This window comes from Gymnogyps californianus, chromosome 1, assembly GCF_018139145.2.
Source record: "Gymnogyps californianus isolate 813 chromosome 1, ASM1813914v2, whole genome shotgun sequence".
NCBI classification, from domain to species: Eukaryota; Metazoa; Chordata; class Aves; order Accipitriformes; family Cathartidae; genus Gymnogyps; species Gymnogyps californianus.
In genome coordinates, this window is record NC_059471.1 from 46,475,721 (window position 1) to 46,501,350 (window position 25,630).

Genomic DNA, 25,630 nt, shown 5'->3' on the forward strand with positions numbered 1-25,630 from the left:
CTAAACATACACAAAACCTATTTTTTTTTGCCAATATTGTTTCTGGGAAGTAGCTGAATCACTTTTCATCAAATTCTTCTGCCAAAAAACTTGCCTGAAGCAGACACAGATATGGAAAACTTCAGCCCAGATGGTTAAAGTAATAAACTACTATAAATGCAGATTTCAGTAAGACTGAAAGAAGTCAATCTTAACATGCAGTCTTAACCAGAAACTCCACATATAAAATCTACATATAGTTACGTGAAAACAAGGCTATTCTCTTACTCCACATACACTTTTTACTTTTCAGTTGGAGTTCTGAATGCTCAAGACTTAAAAAATTAGGCTTCTAAGTTAATAATGTACAAAATGACACACAATTATTGTTTACTTCTTAAATTTCTGGTACAAGTGACTTATTTAAAAGCTTATTTCAATACTGGATTTCTGTTTAGCAGAATCAGAACTCAGTTCCTACTACTCCTGGGCCTAGACTCCACCCAGAAGACTATACCTTTTTCTTCTTGAGACCAATTCACATTTAACAGCTCAACCCAATACTAACTGTAATAGAACGTAATGAAAAAAATGTACTCTTCATTATCAGAAATATTTGAATATCCTCCACACATTTAAAGGATAGAAACTTACTGCTGCCATGTCTTTAATGAGTTTAATAATGATCTCTGAAATCTGTGTAGGTGTTGAACCCTTCATCCACCAATGGCTTTCACCTCGCCGAATGTAGCTGCAAAGGACATATGGTAATACATGAAATTAATCCAAGTAATTAGTTACTATTTGTCAAAAGCCACCACAAAGAAATAGTGCACATATTCAGCAAATAGTGCACATATTCAGCATATGGTAGGTTGTGGGTTTTTTGGGGGCTTTTTTTTTTTTTTTAACATCAAACTCACTAGTAACATGACTTATACTGTCGAAGTGTTATACATTTTTTCCATTTATAAAACAAAGATTATAAAAGACAACATAACTGACTTCAAAGAATGTAATTATTTTGTGCCTTTAGCTTGAGAATATATACATATTTTTAAACAAACCTGGAATTGAAGATCATTGGAAGTGTGACTGTAGTAACTCCTTTGCCTGCAGTAGTGCCAGCTGTCCCTGTTATAGTAGTTCCTTTGGCTTTTAGCTGTACAGTGAGAGCTTTGGCAATGCATCCCAAAAACATGTCTAAGATACCTAGTTTATTCCAATCTCCTTTTTCTGTTGAGTGAATGATATCACTTATATCTGCTGGTGGAAGAGACTTCACTCCTATAATACTAGCCAGGCGACTAGGGGTTACCTCGGGCAAAACACGTCTTAGTAATGATGTTACCTGGAGAAAAAAATCAGAACACCACAATTCTTACCAAGACAGCTCAAGTTTTCAAGCAAAATCAAATAAAGCCTTTCTTCTTCACAAGTTATTTCAGTAAGAAGGATTGAATCTACTTTCTGTACTTAAATCACACCTGTAAGAAATTCTGTAAGGTTTCTTTCTTGCTTTGAAGTGTTTATTAATATACTCAGTGAGACAAGGCCAAAGAGTCCAGAACCAATCTCACTCAAACAATACTTAGTCTTCATATAATAATAAAAATATGCTTGGTACTGGACTTACGATAACAGTGATACAGAAGTTTGTACAACTCTGATTTGCTTGCACGTTACAGACATGTTACCCACTTTGCATATAATCTTTAGATATATATCTTCAGATATAATCTTGAGATGTCAGAAACTCTGTGGTAGAACCGTTAGAGACACTTTAGACTTCTGAAAACAGGAGTACTTGCCTGGAGGTACTGACAATCATGATACTCTTTTCCCCCTCCTCTAGTTTTCCTTGTGATATTCTAACTAGAATTTTTTGAAAAGGAAATCTGTGCCAATTGCTCTGGATCTAACAGGAGCTGTCTTGAAATGATATGCTTCAACCTCACCAGCTGGTGGAATTGGGGTTGAAATTGGCTATATCATGCAAAGTTTGGTCCAAATCAGGATGTATGAAAGCTTAAGGAGTTAACATTTCATATCTAATTTCTCAAGCCTTCAATGTTCTCTTGAAAAACTGTTTACAAAATGTAAAGAAAAAATGTAAGAAAAAAACAGTATTTTGCATATCTGCAATATATCAGAATTACTAAGTGGGGCAGTATCTGCCTCCAGGCAAGTTGAGATGTGACACTGTAACAGTTCAAAAAATTGGAAAAAGAAAAGTAGAGAATATGAGACATAAAAACTTCTGAAACAGGAACTAAAAATCCACCTAGAGAAGGCATACCAGCTAGTAACAACAAGCTAGTGCATTAACTGTACTAAAGCAAATATTTTATGTCTATATATTTGTTATATTATGTGCATATAAATACACATCTACTCAGACACAACATTCAAGTTCAGAAAGAACAGATATTAAAACTCTACCTGAGGATACCAAGACTAGAAAGGAATTGTCTAGTTCCACACTCCTACACTCATAGCCTGAGTGTAAGACGAACATGCTAAGGACTCATGCCAGATCAATAACAGACACTACTAATTAAAAACCTCTCATCTTACCTATATGGGCTATATGGGCACTATATGTGCATAATATGAAATACCCAAACAACACTGGATTTTTAGGTCCTGTCCATTTGACAGACATTTCAAGCATGCTCTACTCATTCAAGGTCTAATCTCAACCAGTGAAGCCTCTGCTTCATCTGTTATGATGTTTTGGCAAGACATTAGTGTGATTACCCCTACAAGGGGGGTAACTGTGTAGCTCTCTCAGACCCCTTCCCCTCAATGAAGTGGCATGAGAGCTTACTAAAAAATAAGCAGTCACCTCACTAGCTTCCTTCCACACCTGAAAATTTAACTGCTTTTTATACAGAATTCTTATTTGCAATAAATAAATAAACTAGCTTTTAAACTTCATTCATTTGAGAAATGGGAAATTAACAACTCTGATATTTAAAAGCAGCACCTCTGGTTCTGCAATTACATGTAATAATTCTGGATGATGCTGTTCTTTATAAATAAAATAGACAAATGTAATACATGAACTTTAAGAAGTCTCTTTTTTGGAATGTAATACATAACACTGGTCTAAATTTAAGTACTGCCAGTCACAAGGCAGTGCCAACTTCAGACTCTGAACTTTCATCTTAAAAAAGAGAATTCTTAGTCATTGCAACAGAAAGGAAATACCTGACAAACTGAACATACATAACAGGACATGGATGAATCTGTTGAAAACATGAACAATTGGGCTACTGTGAAGTAAGGTTCACTGAATACTGTGAAGTTCAGATTCACTGAAGAATCCTTCGCAACATCACTCCAAAATGAAGGCCGTGTGCTTATGTAGAAGACTCCCATTAGGACACACAAAATGACTAATTGCTCTTGTGCATCCTACTTCAGTTCAGCAACAACTCCTGCCAGCAAACCGTACAACCCTTTGATGTATGGTTTGAGAAAGCAATTTATCCTGCCCTATTCAAAATCCTTCAGAATAAGGACAAGAAAGGTGAAGAGTGATGTTACTCAAAGGCATTTCAGAATAGTTTGCTGATTTAGGTTCATGATGACGTGTTAATTAAGCAATTCTGGGCTCCTACACCTCAGTTCTACCTCTTGGAGACAAAGCATTACAAACTTATTTACAAGTGAGTTTGTTTTAATTTTGTAACTGTAGCCTTCATTGTCTTCAACACTGTTTGTGCTTCCTACAAATAGTTTTATACGGTCAAATTGTGGTGGTGCTGGAGTGTATATGTATTTATATATCAAACACATAAAACTTTATCATTTTAACCCCATTCAAAAACTGAGAAAAAAACCCCAAAACCTGACACTTAAATTCCAAAAAGAGATTGTGTAATTTGTTTTTAAATGTTCATAAATTTCTATTTGCCCTCCCCTCATGACTGCAATAACAAAATAAGTTGCTTTATTTACAGTTATTCCCTATGTGGAATACAGGGATGATCTGAGTATGACTGGGAAAACATTTCTGAAGTGAAAACACAAAATTACATTTCACAACAAAATAAGTTCACATACATATTATACTATCATGCACACAATTATAGGATTCTAAAGCCTTTTTGCTAGGAATACCAAGATAGACAAGGAACAGTTAGTACTCACCTGTCTCTGCACCCTGGGAGAAGCAGTGTGTAGTAATGAGAAGAGATCCTGGAGCAGAGTCAGCTGCTGAGCCAAATACTGCCGGCCTACATTGGAACCACTCAATGCCAGAACCATTGACAGCAGCTCAAAGCAATAAGCGTCAGAAGAAGCATCTTCATCGTTAGGCTGCGAGTTGGCGTTCTCTTTGCTAGAGATGGCATGCTCCCATTCTTCACGCACACGGGTTGCTTCCATTCGTATGGCCTGGACTATATGAGCACATACCTATCCAAACAGAATCCAAATACATAGTAACTATTAAAAACTTTCAGAAAGTGAAAGAGATTGTGTTTTATGTACCTTCACAACTACGACTAAAATGGAAAGCCTGTGAAATTTGGCCTGTGCTTAAACTACTTTTCAACATAAATCCAAATGAAGAATAAAATTTAGATTTAAATTTAATACTGAATTTGCTCATCTTCAGTCTGGAAAATTTCATTGAAAGAAATCTTTTTTTATTGTAGTTCCTGCCTTTTCATTTGCTTTTTTACATAGAATTCACGTTAAAAAACAACACACACAAAAAACCCCAAAGAAATACATTTACTCAACACCCACAAAAGAAAAGGACTTATTAAAAGACTTAGTCTCTTGTTTAGTTTACTATTCAGGAAGTTTAAAAAATTTTAGAAACCATGTTTTCATTTTACCAATAGCATGTTAAAAAGCATATTTAAGAGATTTTAAAGTTTGCTAAGATGGGTGACAAAAAAGTAGATTCTGCATGACTCACTAACAAACTTCAAAATGAATCTAATACCTCTTGTATTACTGTGAAAATCTTTGCGGCAATGTTTGTCTCATGATAGGTGTAATAAAGATAATATAAAAGATGCTTTAGTTGGTATATTTAAAAAAATCAAGTATTCAGAAGCAAAAGAAAAAACATACTCTAACTACTGCTTTATGTTCAGAAAAACAAAGATAAGCAAGAAAACCACAAACCCAAACTTTCATTGACTGCAGGAAAGAATAATTTAAGAATCTATGCACTGATTACCTTTTTAGGATTAAATTTTATCAAACCTAAATACTTCTTGATGACAGAAATGGGGAGAAAACATGTGCAAAACTAAGAACCCAAACTGTGTCACTGAACCTCTCCTAGAAATTTGAGAGGGTCTACTATTATGCTACTGTTATCAGCAAAGACGAATAAGTACCATTTACAAATTAATTCTAAAACTTTTCTTTTTAAATTGAGTCTAATAGGATAGGGTTTTTTTACCCCATTAAAATGGATTTTTTCAGTGTCAATTTAGCAGATTTTCCATATAAAATGCACACACATACTATTTAAAATGTAAACCAAAATTTGGTTATAAAGAAAACAGAAGAACTGAAAGTGTCAAGTAAAAAGTACTATATTCACTGAAAATGAGCATATTTATTACAACACACAAACATTTAATCCTCAAAGCATTTCAGAATGAACAAACCTGCTTCTGCAAATTTGTCAGTTTGCTCCGGCTGAATATGATCCCTACCATGTGCTCCTTCAGATCTGCATCTGATGTTGCCTTCATAAAAAGCATATTTAATATTAGATCAAGAGTTTCAAGAACATTTCCTAATAACTGTAGCAATTAACATGGAATATCAACAAATTTTGTTCTAAAAGTTTGTAGCTTTTTGCTACAGAGAAATAAGATATATAAGCAAGATCAATTTAACTATGGTTAATACCTCTTAGATGTATTTACTTTCTTTCTAAGAAGAAATTTGAGCATGAAATAAAATAAAATAATCAATAAGCAAAACAAGTGAAGTATAATTATCTGAGATTCAGCCTCTTCATGTAGCTTAATACAATCACTGATTAAGTCTTTGTAAAGCAGTGCACAGAATATACTTTTCAGTTTATATATTTCACAATAAAAGAAACAGGGAACACAGAATTAAGTTACTACACAGCAGGTGTGAGAAAAATACACTTCTACAAAATGAATAATTCAGTCATGGAAATTAATGCCACAAGGTCCTGGGTAGAGCAAAACCATATATCATCTGAAAAACGAAATTACTTTCATTGAGGACAGTCCTATTTTGGCTATTAAACATGACAGTCCAGATACAGTGACCTTTTCAGGAACACTTCTTAAACTAATCCTTGCTGGAAGACAGAAGAGTATACTAGGTAAAAGGACACTAGTGCGGTTTCTTAATACTTTTTCTCTAAACATCAACAGAGCCCCTCTTAAGGCACAAGATAATAGGCAAGAAGGACTCTCAGGTTGACCATTACTGCAGGTGTTAAGTACTTCTGTAATTGTAGGCATAAATTGTGCCACCATTGCTACGATGTTTCCATTAAACGCATGTGCTCCAATTACAATTTACTAATAAAAAAATCAATGCTAATTTTAAAAAAAATAAGCAATTGTGACATTTTACTTCTGTTTTGATCTGAAAATTATGTAGCATAAGACATAGGAAAAATACTGAAAATCATCCTGGATCATTTTTTCAGCAAAGTATTATTGATAGAATACAAATAAATACATTGTGTACTTTTTCTTCTCCTTCTGGGGAAGACAACAGTGCTTTTTCTTCTTGTTCTGGGGTTGGCTCAGCATCTCCGGAGATGAGTTTTCCAAATACCTGGAAGAAAGATAGTGACAATTAGCTTATCTCAAAGACAAACTTGTGCAGATGTGACATTTTACATAAAAACATAAAGCACTGCAAGTCTATGATTTGTAGTAACTTTCACCGTATAACGCATCATTAAAATCCCACCTGGGATGTAATAAGTCGGAATACTCGCAGCGTCTCAGATTCACAGTTTCTTTGTTGAGCTACACTTGCAGAAATCTGGCCTGCTATTTTAATGCTTTCACCATCTTTCCATCCAAGAATTTTCACTTGTCGAACTCTTAGTGTGTTCTCTGGACCCTTCAATTCAATTTTGATGATGTGATTATCACCCCCAGGAAGTTCACTTGTTACCCAGCCAATATGTCTTGAATCCAAGTCTACCTATTAAACAGGAATATAAAAATGGGAACTGACATTACATCAAACAAAAAGTCACCTACCTCTAAAACAAACCCATCATATATCACTGGAACCAACACAGTGTTTGCTATGAAATTTTCATCCTGAGCAGTAAGACTATCATGTTTAATTATAAAAACATTCAACCTCATGAATTCAGATAAAAAGAATTCTCAAACTTAAAAAAAAAAAGACATATAGCCACTTATTTTTTGTCTTTAAAGCCTATTAGAAATAGTGGCCTATCTATCCCTTTTATCCTCTAAGCAACAGTTCACATATTCAAAAAAACACTTTGAACTAATATTTGCTCACTACTATTAATTTAAAAAAAAAAAAAGCCACCATAATTTAACTGAAAATATAACACACAATTATCAGTAGTTAAGTTATTTCATCCCTATTCACAAACCCCTGCCAAAGAAATTGTAACTCTGTGGAAGTCAATGTTTGATATCCTTATCAAGAGATGCAGGACTTAAAAATTGCAAAAAAGACAGCTGAACTGTATCAAATTAAGTTTATTTTAAAATAAATATGGTTTAAAAAAAAAGAACATAAATAATGTTGTACGATTTAAACTGTGATGTCTCTACTGGAAGCCAAAAACTGACAGGCTGCAGTGCCTCACATCATTGCTCAGAGCAACCCAAGTGGGCCTAAATTACGCTTGGCCCTGAGCCAAGTGAGCCCTCTCATATGCATATGCTTACTTATAATCAAGCTAATATTTGTTCTTTCCCATTCCTACGCTAATTCCCAGTGTCTGCATTGAACTGTACTGCAGCAGACATGACTGACTTTTTTTTTTTTTTTTTTTTAAATAGCATGAGACAGGGTATGCATGAGTTAGGGTATAGGATGTGGGTGTGTTTGAAGATTAAAAAAACTGTTGGAGAAGTGTCAGAGGACTGTTCAGCAAAGAGGGAGCAAAGCTGAATCAAGTCCGGTCTGTCTTCTGGGAGTGAACCATCCCTGGAAAAATGCCTGGGCACTGTGTTTGAGCAGACAGAAACAAGGCCAGGGAGCAAGCTAAGAAGCTGTATGAACGAGTCCAGCGCCTGAGCTCTGCCGTGGCCTTCTTTTATTTAGCTGGATAGCCACACATACCAAGTCAGTCTTCTCACAAAAAAAGAATTCTCGAAGAGGGGTGTGTGTGTCCATCTACATTTTGTATCTACATATATAGACCCACAGAGAAATACACACACAAACTTTATATCTGTCTACGTATATACACACACTCAACACTTCACTGTTTAGTACGAGCCCACTGTACCAAAGTTTTGTTTCTTCAGATTTGTAACATCTTTTGGAGCTGTATCTTTGCCTGAAATGCTCTCTGAGGATAAGAGGTAGAGAAAAGCAAACCATCTCTCTGCCATAAGACACAATGCTTCTTCCTGAAGAATTTTACCACTGACTGTCAATAATCCAAGTAACAAAGTTTTGAGCCCCAAATGGTAACTGCCTGCTTGAAACCTTAAATATCTTTGATGGGTCATGTCAGTGTCAAAATACAAAACATTGTTGCCTGTGTAAAAAACATGCATCTATGATTTGGCTTAGCAACAGAAATACAAAGACTGAATACCATTCTGAACTTGAGTCGCTGGACAGAACTCTTCAGCTACCTGAAGTTGAGAATTAAAATGGCAGGGTAAAATGTGTGCTATAAGCGTGTATTAGACCATGTAACTAGAAGAACTTGTGTTGAGGGTAAATGATTTATTTTCTCCTTTCTCATGGTGTTCTACTTCTACTAACTCTTAAGCTGCATTTCTCTAATAAAAAAGGATTCCATGAAGCAGATAAAAGGCAATGACAGTCCAACACTAAGCAGCCAGGCATCAGAATATCTAACAATGTGTAATACTACTTAATGCAATTATTTCAGGTATATTCAGATATAAGTACCCCAAAAGAAATCAAACAACTTGTTGGACCTTATAAAACATAACCTAAACAGTCTTTTTTGGAAACTTTCTACATGATCCCTTATGCTTTCAGCTGTAGTAATTAAAAATAAATCTAAGGAACATTTTATATCAACCTGTTCTGTTTCAGTAAAAGATTGATCAATATTCAGCATATGTGACTGAATTCTGCCATTAACACTACAGTATTTTCCAAGAATATTATGATGCCTAATATTTGTAAAATAATTTATCTACCATAAGAAACGGAAACTGTTTGCTTGGAAAATCTCTGCTATATGCAGCCAAAAAATTTTTCAATGTCAACTGTTAAAATGTTTACCTGCTTTATTCTGCAGAGATCTTCTACTGCCTTGCCAGTTAGAAAGGTCATTGAAGTCACTTTGTTCTGCAACAGACAAGCAAAATAAGAACAAAACACTTCAACTGAGGACCATTCTATTTCTTTCGTATTAAGAGACTACGTACATAAAAGAGAGACAGGTTGCTTCATTACGAAAAAAAATTTAAAAAGTGGTCAAAACCAAGGACAAAGAATTCCAAAGCACAGCTCAAAAAAACCCCCAACAACAACAATTTGCTCCTTGTATTAAAAGCTCTAGTTGAAATAAAGGTATATTTGTAACATTACTGTACAGATCAATAAACATGAATGTAGTAACTCTAGAAAATAGTTTGGATTTTATGAAAACCCTTTATTTGAATGCTTCTACAGAAATCGTGAGCAGGAAAAGTAACTTATGAAATAATTAAATGCTTGAAAATGCATCTGAAATTGAACATGGCACTGAGAATTAAGTTTCCCAGTCTTAGGTTCATGCAAACTGCAAATTTAGTTGGACTGGTCTGATCATATCAGGTACTGCTTTCAAAACCACAGGAATTAGAAGCTTTACTTTGAAATGTGAGCTTCTGAATTAGAATTAAAAACTGAACTGGACAACGAAAACAGTGGTTCTTGATTGATAAATGTATACAATTTTGACTATGCACCTTCAGTGAGAGACATTTAATTTCATCTTCCTCTTACCCCAAGATCTCTGGAATTGTCTACATGAACACACACATAACGTGCATTGATTCCTTTTACACAGTTAATTGTGATGTTTTTAGTTTTGTTTTTATCTTCATCTCCTGACTCCCAGAACGTTTCTGTAGACCCATCTGTTAAACTACCAATCATGGCAGGTCGGCTTGATGTTTTAATGTCAACAATGCTGGTTAGGTCTTTTAGACACACCACTATACACAGTTCCTGTGAAAACAAACGAAAATATTTAAAATATCTGAAAGTAAGCCCAAATACAGGCATTATTTACAATTTTTAAAACCATACAGACATTTCAGTTCTGAGGAATATGCTCTCTGAATTAAAGAAGAAATTTGTCATTTACTGGTTCAAATTATTCAGCCCTTTAAACCAAAGGAAATATTAATAGCTAACAGCTGAATATATTAGTAAATGCCTAAATGTATTAATAAATGGAAGAAAACATTTCTTCACTATCACTGAAGATATTCATCAGGAGTATTAATTTGTGCTCCTCAATAACAGAAGAAAAAAAAAAGATATAAGCAAGTAAGAACTGGAAGTACACAACATTTAAAAAATGAACTAACTCAATGAACCAAATGAATTAACTAAATGAACTATAAGAGATCCCCAAACACTTTACTTGCAAACAAGCACTTACAAGCACTGCTCCAAAATTTAGGTTTGAGTGATATACAGGCTAAGGGTCAATACTTGAACCTCTAAAGCTAAATATGAGAACCTGAATATCAGCAACAAGATCCCAAACTAAGCTACATTCAAGGAAATACTACATTGCAATAAAGAATGTTTTAATTAAAACAGAATGATCATAGGAAGTACAGGTGTTCACAACTGATCTCTGCTTCTGAGAAAGAGGTGTAATACTTGCCTGATTCATGACTTCAAAACCAGACTGAACACTGATACTAAAACTCTCTTCACTATCTCCATCATCAGATTTAGACAAAATATTGTTGATATGATGAAAAACATTGCTCTGGTGCAGGAACTGGTGATCAGATTGTTTGAATTTGAGACTCCAGCACCTGAAAACATATTTAGTGGACTTTGAAATTCTGAATACTGTTTAAAAGCTAGAACCTACCAGTGAAACTATTAATCACATTTTTGCTTCTCAAAATATTTTCTATAAACCTTTAACTTCAAATTTTTGCAGGATCTTAAGTGTTTCTATGCATCATTTTGAGGAAGGCAGGAGTAAACTTTTCTTCGAATTTTAACAGTGAATAGAATCATTATTATTCAATTTGTATCTTTGAGACAGATACACAGGAAAAATTTCAAACAGTTTAAGGATAGTATTCAGATGACGGATTTCTGAGCAAAAGGTATCATGCTACCATGCACATACACACAGATACTACCATATGATTCAATAATATGGTTTTTTTCATAGTGGATACAGTACAGAATTTAAGAGCAAATACATTTTTCTCTGTAAAGTCTTTTATACTATTATTCATATGTATAAACACATACATACATCTTTTACATATATCTTTCCTATGCGTAAGGATAGACATGCTCCTTTTCAAACAGGCACATAAAGTAGTTTCAAACTTCCTATCTACATTGCAAAATCTCTTAATCTATAATGTTACAATGTTTCCAGCCTTTTAGGAATTTTCTTAATTTGTGCTTACCTTAAGGCCATTTGCTGTAATGCACTACCACTGGGAAGAGACATCATAAGATCAGAGATTGTCTGGAGAAGGCGATGAAAAGTGTGGGGTAATGGGTGAGCTGCTTCGCCAGCAATCACTATATCTGACAGAGGATGTTCACATACTCTTGTGTCTTTTTCCTAAGATGCAAAGCAATTTGTATGTTGTTAACAGACTTTCAGAGAAAAAAAGGTTAAATAAATAGAAATAAAAACATTTATGATATTTGGTTTAAGAATAACTGCAACAATCCTATAATGAATGTGAACTTCAAAGCAGCTCCTGTCAGAGAATTTTTACAATAGCAAGTTATACATGAACACCAAACAAGGAATTCGGGAAGTATACTGTATACTACAACATATTTCTCATGATTTAAAGATGTGAAACATTACATTGCAATAATCTGAAAACAAACAAGCAAACAAACTAGAAAAAAATAACATATTCCAGCTGTTAATAACTTTTTTGAGCAGCAAAAACCAGCCATAACAAACTTGCTAATTAAGCTAAAGTTATCAGCTGCTTTATTTCATTAGAGCTGTGAAAATAATGATTCTTAGTTAAGGTGTGTCAGCATCAGAACGGCTGTGCATTGGGAGCCAAGTTCCCCTGGGCAGTGGGTACAAGGGCAGTGGGAGAGGACCAAAGAGGGTGGGGGCCAGCAAGGTGTGTTATGCGGAAGAGTAGCAAAGAAAGAGAGGAGGTTCTGATCACAATATCCTATTTCAGAAGGCAGGGAAAGACTCATCTATGAAGGATACAAACTGTTTCCTCTGCTTCTTTTTTAAAAGAAAATCTGATCCTGCTTGAACCATGGAATCCACCTGCATGCCCCCAACGTACTGACATCCAAAGCCAGATTCAAACTTATTATTTTAAACCCATTAAATTGTCTATGTATATTCTTGCAAGTAGATTTCCCATGGATCTCGACTGCTTGAATGCCTAGAAATGCTATGGTATTATTTGAAATGAATTTTAGGCACATGCTTACCCAGACAAGAATCATCAAACCAGACATTTCTCTGTATTTTCCTGGAGGGTGTAATGTGGTAAAGTGTACTCAGTGTATGAAGTAGGAAGCATGAGACTGAACTCTACACTAAATATAATCAGTTATTCAGGAAAAGTTCAAAGCCTAGGTATGCCCCTTCCCCCCCAAGATCCTACCTACACAGATAGCATCCTGCTCCCCCCGTCTCCTCTGCAGCTTAGTAATTCTTGCATTTTGTTTTGCTTTAGCAAGGACATTGCCCTTGAACCTACATCTTATACGTTAAACCGTTTATGGTTCTAGATTCCCATCTTCCATTTTTACAGAATTCATCACTGGGATTTCTCACTCTTTCTCAGTATATTAAAAGAAAATGTAAAAATATTTCACATAAGGAAATGAATGCCAGTTGTGGAAAAGCACCAAACTGCCTTGGATTTATTACATTGTGTGCGCATATTTACATGGGTATTTTTATCATATGATCAGACTACTGAAGGAAGATGTTGCGATTTGAAAGTACATCACCTGAGTGATATTTAACAATTAGCTGAAAACTGTTGCCAGTTTCTTGTATGCCATAAAATTATTCATCCTAGCCAAGTGACCAAGGGGAATTTTTTAAGTCCCCTCTTCATTATATCAAAAGAGAAGCAGCATTCCCACCAGAGCAGAAGTGGCATATTTTAACAGTCCTTTCTAATGTCCTTTATCTTTCAGTCAGTAATTATCCAAACTACAGCTAAGACAATATTTGTTTATTCTTTTATATAGTAAAGGTTCTTATTTTGGAGGCTGACCAGCATAAGGACCAGTGGGAACACATTTCCCTTACTCTAGCAGTGCTTTTGATGTAGCAGTTAAAATTATTACAAGGCAGAAAACTGCTGGAGCCAAGCAGAGAAACAATATTCAGAATATAATACACAGAGCTACTGGAAATCAGCTTTAATGTGTACATACAAGAATTTGGCACACTTGAAAATAAGTAGAATTATAAATCTACATGTTGATACAGTAACATGGAAAAGTTGATATCCCACATAAAATTTAGGACAAGATTACAGTTGCTTTGTAAACTACTGTAGCAACGTACCAGGGCGGCAATGCTGAAAAGACTCGTTTCAGAACTTCTCATTTCAAAGCTGGATTAGATTTGAAGTGATAAAAATTACCCTGACTTACTAACAGCACTAGCATGATTTCTTGAGCTAGTCACTATGGACATGGCAATGTTTTCAATCAGAGCTAAATCTAGAAGAGATTGTCTGAAGATACCTTTTGGAAGAGTGATATGTTAGACTATACCGTTTTACATGCTACATTTTCAGAACTATAGATTTTTCTTAAATCACTAAATTAACTACATCTAGTGTATATATAATTACTTATATATATAATTATTTATAGATTATATATAGATATACAGATATCTATATAGAGAGAGATATATAGATATATAGATCTATTATATATAGAATTACTTAAATTAACTATAGATTTTCAGAATTAACCATGGACTTTTCTTAAAGCACTGAAAGACACAGCAGATCGAACAACAAAGCTTCTCGGAAAAATATTTTCTCTTTTCTCTCTTTTTGGGGGTAAAGGAAGAATAAAAAGCAATCAGTAAATTCTTTTGTTACTGGATTAGCAATGTGCTTGTGCTTTTTTTTTCCTTCTTTCCCATGAATACACACAAAAATAATGCATTAAAAGACTGTAATTCATCAGCGCACAAAATTTGGTGATTTTAGAATAAAAATTAATTTATCTATGACTATCAAAATAGTTCAACTACAATTTAAGACTAAGAATTTTCATTCCATAATTAAGGTTCTGTTTCACAGAGAGAGGATTAAGGGGTTTTTTTTGTTTGTTTGGGTTTGTTTGGGGTTTGTTGGGTTTTTTTTCTTTTTCACCCACATAATAAATTGACTATAAAATCAACAGAGATACTGTATTTACGAAAGGAATGCTGAACCTCACTTACTTGTTCTGCATTTTCTTTATTTGATTTATTTTCTTCATCCTCCTCTTCTTCAGGCTCTACAGGTGCAGGAGTCAGGGAAGCCACAAAATGCCATAAAATATCATGAAGAGAAGTTGTTTGAATGACATTACAAAGAAGCCAGTTGAAAGCCTAAAATAAAATAGACGCAAGGAGTTATCAATAGGTTAAGCAAATAGGGAGTAAAACCATTTCTTAAATGATTCATGTAAGGAGGTGCACTGATGCTTTTGGACAGGCAAATAATAATGCAGAGGTCTGCAAGTAAGACACAATGCTCTGTAGCTAAAACAGTTTATTAAAATGATAACTATATTACTGAGGACATAGCAAAGTAATTCACAAACACCATACACAAAATACGTTCTTTGAAAAAAGCTTTAAGGATGAAAAAGCAAAGTTCTTATGTATTTTCAGAGATTATTACAGGATGAGGTGGCAGCAGTTCTTACTATTCAAATTGGTTAACAAAGTAAAGATCCTTTTTAATTTAGAACTCTGTAGGCTGAGATTTGGTTTCCTTGTTTGGTCTCTGCCATTGACTGAATTAATCAAAACAATTCAGCCACTTCCAAAAAAAAAAAAAAAAAATCAACATAGTGGGGAAAAAAAGGTTTTTTAAAATTGTAACATTCTTATAGTCTTCTAAAAGCTGCAATACTTCTGCACGTTGATGTTAGGAAATTTGACGGGTGGTGCTTAACAGTAGAGGTGGTTTTTTTACTTTATCTGAGAAAATCCACCTATATTTTCACATTACAAATACTTGAAAAATACCCATGCTGTATACAAGTTCAGAAGAAACTTTACTAAAGCTTAGCTGAAATAAAAAAAAAATGGCCTCAATGAGGATGCCTCTTGCAGCTTTTATTGAAGCAATTGATCTTTAATGGATCTTTTGGTTGCTCATTCACTATCTACATAACAGCGGCAGCATTCACCCATCTCAGAAGGAAGTTGTGAAATATCTGCATATTACCAGCACCAAAACAATTCTAAAGAAACAATACTCAGTCCAAGATTTGAAAAAGGAATGGCAAGTAAGACCAGGAAGATGTTGAGCAAATGAGGAGAAAACAGTATTTGTATAATTGACTTTGCAGCCTTAATACTACTTGTTTATCAGAGATTTTCTACACAACAGATATACTGTTGAAGAAGGTTTACAGGCAATACTTCTCTATTCATAACTTTTAGAGTTAATAATTCAAGTGAACTTTTAGAATAGGTTTACTGCACATCACAAAATAATTTTTTGTTTTTTCAATCTATATAAAAATTCTTAAAAAAATTTCTGAGACAGAATTTACAGATGTCTTATTTTAATCATGCAAGATCCATTAGTACATTAATACCTCCATGGCAAAGACTCGGCAAGCTGATTTCCGTAAGGCTTGTTTCATTGCTATTTCAAGTCCTTCCAGATCATGATGCTGGATTACAAATGCCAATACTGGCCACTGGAAATTTCTCTCTCCTTTGGAAAGAGAGCTGTGGGCGGAGATTAACCGAGAAAGTTCAGGAGATGGATGTCTCAGGAGAGAGGACCCCACTTCTATTCAAAAGCATAAAAATATGCATACATTAGATTCTTTGTGCATTTTAATTTTATAGCCACAGTAAAAATAAAAAGCAATAGAGCAAATTTAGAATTGATATTTTTGTTCATTTTTTCTATGAGAAAAATGCATTAAAAAAAGCAATGTGGAAAAACGATGCTTCAACTGAAAAAGAAAATACCACTTTAACTTTTAAGTCAAGCACAAAAGATGCACCACAAACTTCAGAATCACACTAGTTCCTGAGCTGTTCTTAGGCTAATCCTGTGCAGATTAACAAACAGCTAATGTTTATTAAAAAATAGAAATAAAAGCCATTACATGTATTTATAGGAAATTATATTTGTCTACAGTTTCCAAGAAGAACTGCAAATCCAATGCCATATCCTTGAATATTTTTTCACTGCTTCTGATGTCTGTGCTCTTACCCGCATCTCCACTGTTGACTCGTCTCCTAGGGATTGCCTTTACACGTGCTGGCAAAATTGAGTGCTGTTTATCATATTCTGATGCAACAACTGAATATGATCTTTGAAAGACTGTACGCTTCGCAAGATCTGTATCTGTTATTGGACTGGTTTCCAAACTACAAAGAAATCAGTGAAGTTATAGACCCATTAATGAATATACAGAGTATACCTGAATTATACATAAATGTTAAAGACACATGCATTTCATAATGACAATGCTACTACTGCATGAAAGTTTGTCTTATGTACTTAATAACTGTTTAAATGCTGGAAAAGAAGGAACACGTATTAGAATTGCACATGGTGAAAAAGCATGCAAGTGCTTTATAAACAAATGTAATGATGTACGTGGTAAGTTCCAAGAATTTATATTTTTCAGAGAGAATATAAACATTCAGATCGTTCCTGAATTGAAGTTTCAGACCAAATTTGCCCTGAGAATGCATGTGAAAACATCTATGGATTGAATTTTTAATATGCAAGCCAACTGAAATTTAAAACTTTATGTGAAATAAAAGTTTCTAACATCATTAGCCTTAAAGCCAATTTTCAATCGCTACGGCTACGCCTCTAACATGTTTTACTCCTTACCTCCAGTGGACTTTTTACAGTCTGCAGAAGAACTCCCAGCTTATGCTGTCCCTATAGGCCTCAGGAGACCATGGTATCCACAGTTTTAATAAAGGAATATACCAATATGATGCACTCTTAAGGAGTTTTGTTAGAAAAGTTCTGTTTCTGAAAAGACTACATTGTAGATTGTAGTATTCGAATAAATTGTTTTTGCAGTCAGTATAAAATATAACAGACTGAAATAAAAACAGATTAAAAGCAAGTTTTCTCTTCATTACATCCTCATTATAATATGAGGAATCACTGTTTGACATCTGAAAACACTGAGCATCTAAGTTGATTCTGGACTATTATTAAGTAACAGTAAGAACCTCTTTTTCCCTGGCAAAACAAAAAATTCTGTAATTGCTTGAATTAGATCATAGTAAACTTAATGAGATAAGAAACTGGCTTAACCTGACAGAAACCATCTAGCACTCTTGGTCCTAGATAGCATTAAGTTGTCATTTCTTCAGTAACATTTTAACTTCCCACAGAAAGAAGCAGCAACATTTGCTTTGAAAAATGTAAGGTAATGAAATTCCTTCCTGTTGAAACTTCCCTTCTGAATGAAATCCTGAAAGGAGGATAACAGCCACCTCCTTTCAAAAAGGCCATTAATCTGCACTACAGTCAGTTTTGTTAAAGAATAGAAATACAGGGGGAAAAAATTGCTACGTTTTCAACGAGTTCACAACAGCTATGGTCCTTGGACCATTGCTCTTTAGATCACTTCTTCAGTTATGCAGTTCTGGAGATTCTGGAAAAATTGTATTTGTCTCTACGGGGAAATAAGCAGGCCCGGAGTAAGGACTATGGATAAATTTCCCTGAGGTATGCTAAGAGTCCTTATCAATTTCTGAACAAACTTTTTTTCATATTTAGGTTGTAAAACCAAGACCTTTCTAGAGAGAAACAATTGGTTTGCATTACAGTTAAAAGTTTCAAATCCAATTTGCAAACTTGCATTGCTAGTGGTTGAAAATATACCTGATATGCCATGATTCATTGAAGATATTTTTCTAACTACAGCTTTTTTGCTGCCATTTCAGAGACCGATCTGCGCTGATCTGATACTTTACCTACTTAACTACAGCAACGTTTTCCTTTTTTGTTTGTTTGGTTTTGTTTGTTTTGTTTTGTTTTTTTTAAATTGGTGTTATGCTAATGTTTTAGCATTTGTATGTAGTACCTAGGAATTACAAGGAAGTACCTTGGGGGCATAGATTTCATGTTACTCTCTGGCTCTTCAAAGACATTAGGGCTTGCATCAGGAGTAACTGAGATGTACGGCGCAGGTACTGAAGTTGAGCGCAGGTACCTCATCTCATCCTGGAAGAGGTTGTCATCCTGGTACCCAACAAAATTTTCATGATGATGCCTACATCAAATTAGATTTTTAAATTAGGATTAAGGATTACAAGTTCCTGAAACACACACATACACAAAAGTCCTTTGCCAATACATGTAGCCAGCCAACACTATTCATTTACTCCTTACCTAATGCATTTAAGCTGCTTGTAACTTACAAGTGTTACTGGAAAAAATAATGGCATTTTCAATCAACAGGGAGTGAGGATCACCCTTTGCTATCTTTTTGTATTTTCATTAGGTATTTCCGTTATGTATTTTAGGCCCAAATGTCTATCCATCATAAACATGAGAGACTACAGTGAAATCGACTTAGATATACCAAGTAAGCAGAAGTCTTCTGGTCTCCTTCTTACTATTTTTAACTGTGAAGAGAGAAAAGTACCACATATGTCTGCTACTAACACACTAAGTTAAACTCTTCAGGAAATTCTAAATTCTTTGGACAGAAACTAAACTGTTGTTAAAAAATATTTTAAAAATATTCAAAAAATATCCAAAAGCTACTCAGGGCATATTTGACCCTAGGAGCATATACAATCTAAGAAATTGAACAACATCATGGAAACAGAAGAGAAAGAAGAACAAAGATCATAACGAATTAGGAAAATAAGTATTTTTCTATGTAAGTTTTAGTTTAGTTTATACATGTATTTTTATCCAACACTATAAATAGATAGGTATTAAAATCAATATTCATAAACTTCCTTTAATTACCTTGCTAAAGTCTGTAGATAGAGACATGGCATTTTAATGGGAAAGTCTTCAGAAATTCCTTCTTTGACACTGGGAAGTTGAGACTGGAATGCTTTTGCAGGGTGATAGCAGAGGATACTGGGCTCAGCAGCACTACTCAGCGACAGTAAATATAGTGCATTGGCTTTAATGACTTGATGAGCTTCCATAGTTGGCAAGGCACGAGGAGTCTTAACTTGCATTGGTTTTCTCCTAGATTGTTTAATCTACAGAAATTACAAAAAAGGTATATTTAAATTACACTTCATCACAGGAAAAGCTGACAATGTCACTTATACTAAAGTTGCTTGATTCTTCCTGTTATAAAATGTTTTCTATTACAAAATGGCACTTCTATTATTTTCATAACTTTGCAAACTTTTAATAAACAGCTGAAAGTTTTGATGTTTGCCTCAAGATGAATTTTGTGTGCAAAAAGTTTCAACAAATTTAGTTTCAAAAATAAAGTTAAATCAGCATTGTTCTGCTTATATTAAAACCTCAACATATTTTTATACTTTAAGCAATAATTTGAAATTGGTCATGGAAGACCAATATAAGAACACCACCTTTCATACTATTCCCATTAAAAATTGCTCTAGTTTGCCCAGTGTTTGGCATCTGTATCCAATGATCTGGATGATTAAGAGCGTTAAAGAAACTATAAAGTTAAAACAGTACTCATATTTCAGTAAACAAATAAAACAGAATTCAAAGTTAAACAAACTGACACTTTTAAAAAATTAGGTACTACATTCAATGCTGCAGTTGTGTTGGGATAAAAAAATAAAACTACTTTACCGTCTGAAGGGAAGAAATCTGGTCAGAAGTAATCAGCAAAGTTTCTATCTTATTATTTTAAACCTATCAATGACATAAGTGGATATTCCAAAACCTTCCAAAATTCTGAAATTCCAAATTTTTAAAACTGGCCCTACCTTATTGTCAAGTTGTGAACACAGCACTATTAAGCAGATAGAGCACTAAACGTATGCGAAACAGATGAAAATACCTTCTCTCTTGCTGCTGCTTGCTTTTCACGGAGATATTTTTCTCTGCATCGATCGCAAACCAAATACCAAGTGCTTCCTCCAATACCACCATCGCCACAATTACCAGCCCATCCTCCACAAAAGTGCCCAATGCTATTATAACCTTGGCCACCTGCATAACGGCCACAACCTACATCAGCGAAAAAGATGGAAAAAAAAGTTATTTCGAAAGAAGGATTAACATTATATTATTTATTACTGTAAAAGAGGGATGGAGAGGGGGAAGGAAGACTCTTGTCTTTTCCTGGCCTAATTTTCTCCTTTTCTGTATGTCCAAACCGATTAAAAAACAAGGTGCGTGTCCAGGTGTCCCACCAGTATCCAAAGAATCCAAATGCACTGTAGTTTTCAAGCTTTTATTATGAACTTGTCCAAAGCATCAACAGCTCCGTATTCAGACAGCTAAGTGATGGTAAGGTCTGTATTATATATTAGCCAACATTATCTATAATTTAACAAACATAAAAAACCTACCCCTTGTCTAACAAAGCTTAAAAGGGAATGAAGTGCATTCCTTTGCTGATTACTGTTTCTCAGAAAGATTCAGGGCATTGATAATTGCTAGAAAACACAGAAATCATTTTGCCTTTAACAAGGCTACTTATTACTAGCTATATTGTAGCTAATCCCTTCTATTAATGATCCCTTTTCTCAAGAAAACACAACTTATGTATCTTTTGAGCTCAGTTGACTAGCTAAGATGATGCCTAGCTAGCACTGATTTACCCCATTTTCCTAAAATTAAACAAACTCCTGAAAAATTCAGGGACCCACATAAAGAGACAAAATAGCAGACTCAGGTTGTATTTTATAATACAAATTGTCTAGAGACTTGAACTGGATTTTTTTTTTTTTTTTAAGATACATTTTAAACCAAAAAAATTAACTCACTGATACCCAGTGCTGACACAGCAGATAAATAAAAGTTTTCTACTATTCACAGTAGAAGAGTAATAGAAAACTTTTTGCAACATAGAAACTCTAATTAACCAATCTCATATTTTTTATTTTATTTCCAATTTTCTCAGCAGTTTCAAGTTCTAAAGTGTAAAAAATGGCATGTTTCTGAAGAGCTACTGTAAAGTCACCTCATTATTTTAGCCTTGTTTCAAACAATTTTCTTCAGTATCTGAAAGCTTAGATCCATAACTACTTAAAATTACGTACACAAACGTGTAAATAATTTGTAAGTAAGTGTGTGTAAGTTTTAATTTAGCTTATATAATGAACTGTGTTAAAATGTTAGACAAGACAGCCTGACATATTTTCATAACAGTAACTAATACCAAAAGGTGTGTGTGCAATGTATTTTACAGATGGACATGGGAATTAAAAAATATGTGATCTTACCTGGGTGAGCTTGTCTCATGTGGTAAGTCACTGGATATGGATGGGATTCTCCACACAACTCACAGATGGTGTCTTTTTCAGGTCCTCCCACTGCAAGCTGGGCCATCTCGCCAAAAAGATTTCCCCTTGGCCTAGTCTCAACCTTTTCTTTTTTCTTTTTCTCTTTTTTGGTTTTCTTGTTATCTTTGTCACTTTCCTTCTTCTTTAACACTGCACAAGAACCAGGACTTGGAAAAATCATGTTTTGGGAAGCTGCTTTAATAGTTGCTAAAGAAATATCTTCCCAGAAAGCTACCAAGTGCTGCAGCGTTAATGGAAGAGGAGACTTGGATTTCATTGTGTGATGACTGGATGTTTCAAAGGAGGTAGTTTCAGTTTTTCCATCCTCACACTTTTCATGCAGAGGTGGTTCTTTTAACATTGAGAGGACTTTGTTTTTATTGATGCTACCCATTTTAGATATATCTGGTCCATGAGGTGAGATGTTGAACATGTTAAGAGCAGATGATATTTCCAATGAATGTCTATTTTTCAACTTGGTTTCTTTTTCCTCTGCAGGTTGTTGAGTAAGACTGCTTCGTATTGGTGCATGTTCTTTGGACAGTTCTGGATTAAACTTCAAAAAAGATGAACAAGCCATAGCATCATGAACTATTCCTTCATGCCAAAGAAACGCAGCAAATACAGCTCTAGCACATTCTGCAACAGAAGGTGACATTGCTTGCTTGGCAGGCTCTACAGGCTTGGAGCCATCTCCTTTGAAAAGAAAGCTGGATTTTTCCTTTTTGGGTCTTGTGTGCCTACCAGCACATTTACGGCTCACTTTTGGAGATGCTCTCATGTCTTGCTCATCTTTCAGTGGTGCTTTTCCTATGCTGAAATGAACTTTATTAGAACCATCGTCCAGACTTCTGAATTCTGTGTTGTCTTCACAGGTGCTATCTGTAATGCTGTTAGTCTTTAAAGTACTTGAAGTACATACTTCAACTACCTCACTGTGAAGATTTTCTTGTACGACATGAGGGGAAGGAGCTCTATTTTCAGTTTCTGTAACAGGTTTTCCATCTTTTGAAATAATTTTTGGTTTGGGTGAAGTGGACCTCCCCCTTAAGGGTTCTGTTAGTGGTACTTTCTTTTTGCGAAGGGTGTCTGGATCTAATGTGTAAGAATCTGATTTGGAGCGTTCTCGAGGAGGATCAAGCTTTGTTTTTACAGGGGATGAAGCTTTCTGAGGTAGAGTTTTGTCATGGGGTGATGAGGATCGTGGAGAGCTAGCACCAGATCTAACGGCTGTAAGTGTCTTTGTCTTTGGAGAAGACGACCGGGTTCCTGGCCCTGGAGATTCAGCTCTCAGACCAGTAGGTGTTCTTCCATCGGTTTTTAGTGTTTGCAAAGTGTTATGATTTGGAGACAAAGACCTGCTGTGAGAGTCTGACCGTAATTTTGCAGCATCTGATTTCAGCATAAGAGACTCACTGGCAGATAAGCCTTCTGTACTGCTAGGTTTCTTCTGGTCAGCAGCAGCTCTATTCATTCGCACATCAAGCTTGGGTGACCTGCTATCAGCTCTGTGTTTTGATGACATGTCTGATTTTCCTGCTGGAGAAATTGGTCTAGCAGCTCCTGTGAAATTCATTCGGTCACCTGTTTAGTATATTTTATAATTAAATTATTATATTTTGACAGTGATACCTTTAATAATACAAAACAAGGATTAAAGACCTGAACACAAGATAAAAATCAAACACATGCTTCTGTTCACATCAAAATGAAAGGAAATATACAGGGAATTTTTTTCCCCTAGAATATTTTCAATACATTTCTTCTCCCAAAGATGCATACAAACAAGTGTCAGGAAATATTTACAGAGAAAAGACTACTATGGAGGTATCAAAAGGCACAGTTCACTATTTCCACAAAACACTAGTAAAGGAAGCACAATTTACATCCTTAGGTAAAATGCCAGTAGTTAGCTAAGTTTACCACAGTTGCAACAGAAACCAGGGATTATTTATTTATTATCTGTATGTGTGTCAGCCTGACTGCAACAAGAGACCTGCAGAAAGATCAAATGTATTACCAGATTTATTTTCTTTAATGCTCAAAAGTCAGGAAACGTAGGAAGTAAACACAGCTATAAGGCAAATTGGGTAAGAGGCTTACAAACATGCTTAGGACGATTCACATTGATAATGTGAGGTATCCACCTTTTTAAGACCACAAACTATCAAAGTTCTGCTACTAGAACACAACCTACTAAAAAAACTCCCGCCTTGTTCAACCACTAAGCTGAACCATCAACTCTGTTCTATGATGTCCTCTTATTTTGACGCACTGATTTGTTGTTCCTATGCACATTGACTTTGTATGTATATTAATCTACAGAACTATAAAAACTATGGGTAGCTTAATATAAATACATACAAAACAAGTATACACAAATAAGTAGCTCATTAAAGCAATCTGCTTCTAATAACTCTGTGAACACACTCAGTCTTTCTTGTAGAATTGTATTTTGAAAATTAAGACAAGCAATGTTGAAATTACTGGCAAGCAATGCAGCAGTTGTGAATTAAATGTAACTGTCTCTCCACAAAGCATTACACTGCAAGTCTTGAATGTATAGTTAAGTCCTTCTGATTTGAATGGGTTTTCGTAAGTTAAACATGAAGAAGTTTCTCTAGTAATGCTTACCGAATTAGGTCACAGTACTTTGGATTATTTTACTTTTCTAGACACTAAAAGGTTATTTCCACTCGTCTGGGCACATTTTTGGGGAAACAATTATTTAAAAAAAAAAAGTTTCAATTAATCAGAGAATATTTGCAAATTTGGACCTTGATTTCTAACGGGAACAGAGAGCATGGGCAGTCATCTTTTATCCAGTACCTTCAGTATTTACTTAGAAGGTGGGAAATCCTTGTTTACTTCCTTCTGCATTATGGGATCTGAACCAACTTCTTCTAGTTCTCAATCATGAAGCCTTATCCCTATGCTAGAAAATATATAGAAGCATGGAGTGATCTCAGTTTTTCCTACTGTTACCTCTCACAATACAAAAACAAATGTATTTTTTGGAGCAAAGTCTAGCAACCCAGACGTTTCCCTCAGGTTACAAAACAATTCTTATTATTTTGTTACCTCCATATTTAAGTAGCTTATAATAAAACAAACAGCAACAGGAAAAAGTCAAGGATACCTATACTGGAATATTTAACAAGCTTGAAGGTTAGGGTACTCTCCTGGCTTCCCAGGACATGGTACGAGTTCATACTTCACCAGAAAGAGAAGAAATATTTTGTCTGTATTCAGGAACAATATGCCAAATGTAAACAGTAGAATATAATGAGAACATCTCAAACATCATAATAAATTTTGAGAGTCTAATCTGTCTTTATTCTTTTTTCTTATGAGTTCTATAATTATTTTTTTTTTTGAGGGGGGGTAGGGAGGAAGAAGAAGAAGGGAAGAAATAGCATGGTACATCACGGTTTATAAAATGATTGTTCTTGCTAAAAGGAAAAACTAAAAAGTTTCTTAAATATCAGTCCAAGCATTTTGCTTATGCCAGCTCAGTTATTCACCAGTTCTACTGATGAGCTATTTTGAGATCTCTACTTTGTGATATATGAATTC

General features: G+C 34.7%; 1 protein-coding gene across 1 annotated transcript in view; it reads right to left on the reverse strand.

The window, feature by feature from the left end:
- Positions 1 to 25,630, reverse strand: part of MYCBP2 (MYC binding protein 2) — a 209,121-nt gene that overhangs the window by 16,859 nt on the left and 166,632 nt on the right. Inside the window, exons 58-74 of the mRNA XM_050907348.1 lie at positions 21,995 to 23,638; positions 20,605 to 20,774; positions 19,575 to 19,819; positions 18,700 to 18,867; positions 16,833 to 16,990; positions 16,201 to 16,400; positions 14,828 to 14,977; positions 11,817 to 11,977; positions 11,042 to 11,198; positions 10,147 to 10,371; positions 9,439 to 9,504; positions 6,922 to 7,161; positions 6,685 to 6,783; positions 5,622 to 5,702; positions 4,138 to 4,404; positions 1,047 to 1,330; positions 634 to 730 (exon numbers count right to left, since the gene is read on the reverse strand). Coding sequence (XP_050763305.1) covers positions 634 to 730; positions 1,047 to 1,330; positions 4,138 to 4,404; positions 5,622 to 5,702; positions 6,685 to 6,783; positions 6,922 to 7,161; positions 9,439 to 9,504; positions 10,147 to 10,371; positions 11,042 to 11,198; positions 11,817 to 11,977; positions 14,828 to 14,977; positions 16,201 to 16,400; positions 16,833 to 16,990; positions 18,700 to 18,867; positions 19,575 to 19,819; positions 20,605 to 20,774; positions 21,995 to 23,638 — 4,412 coding nt within the window. The remainder of the gene's footprint in view (positions 1 to 633; positions 731 to 1,046; positions 1,331 to 4,137; positions 4,405 to 5,621; positions 5,703 to 6,684; positions 6,784 to 6,921; positions 7,162 to 9,438; positions 9,505 to 10,146; positions 10,372 to 11,041; positions 11,199 to 11,816; positions 11,978 to 14,827; positions 14,978 to 16,200; positions 16,401 to 16,832; positions 16,991 to 18,699; positions 18,868 to 19,574; positions 19,820 to 20,604; positions 20,775 to 21,994; positions 23,639 to 25,630) is intronic.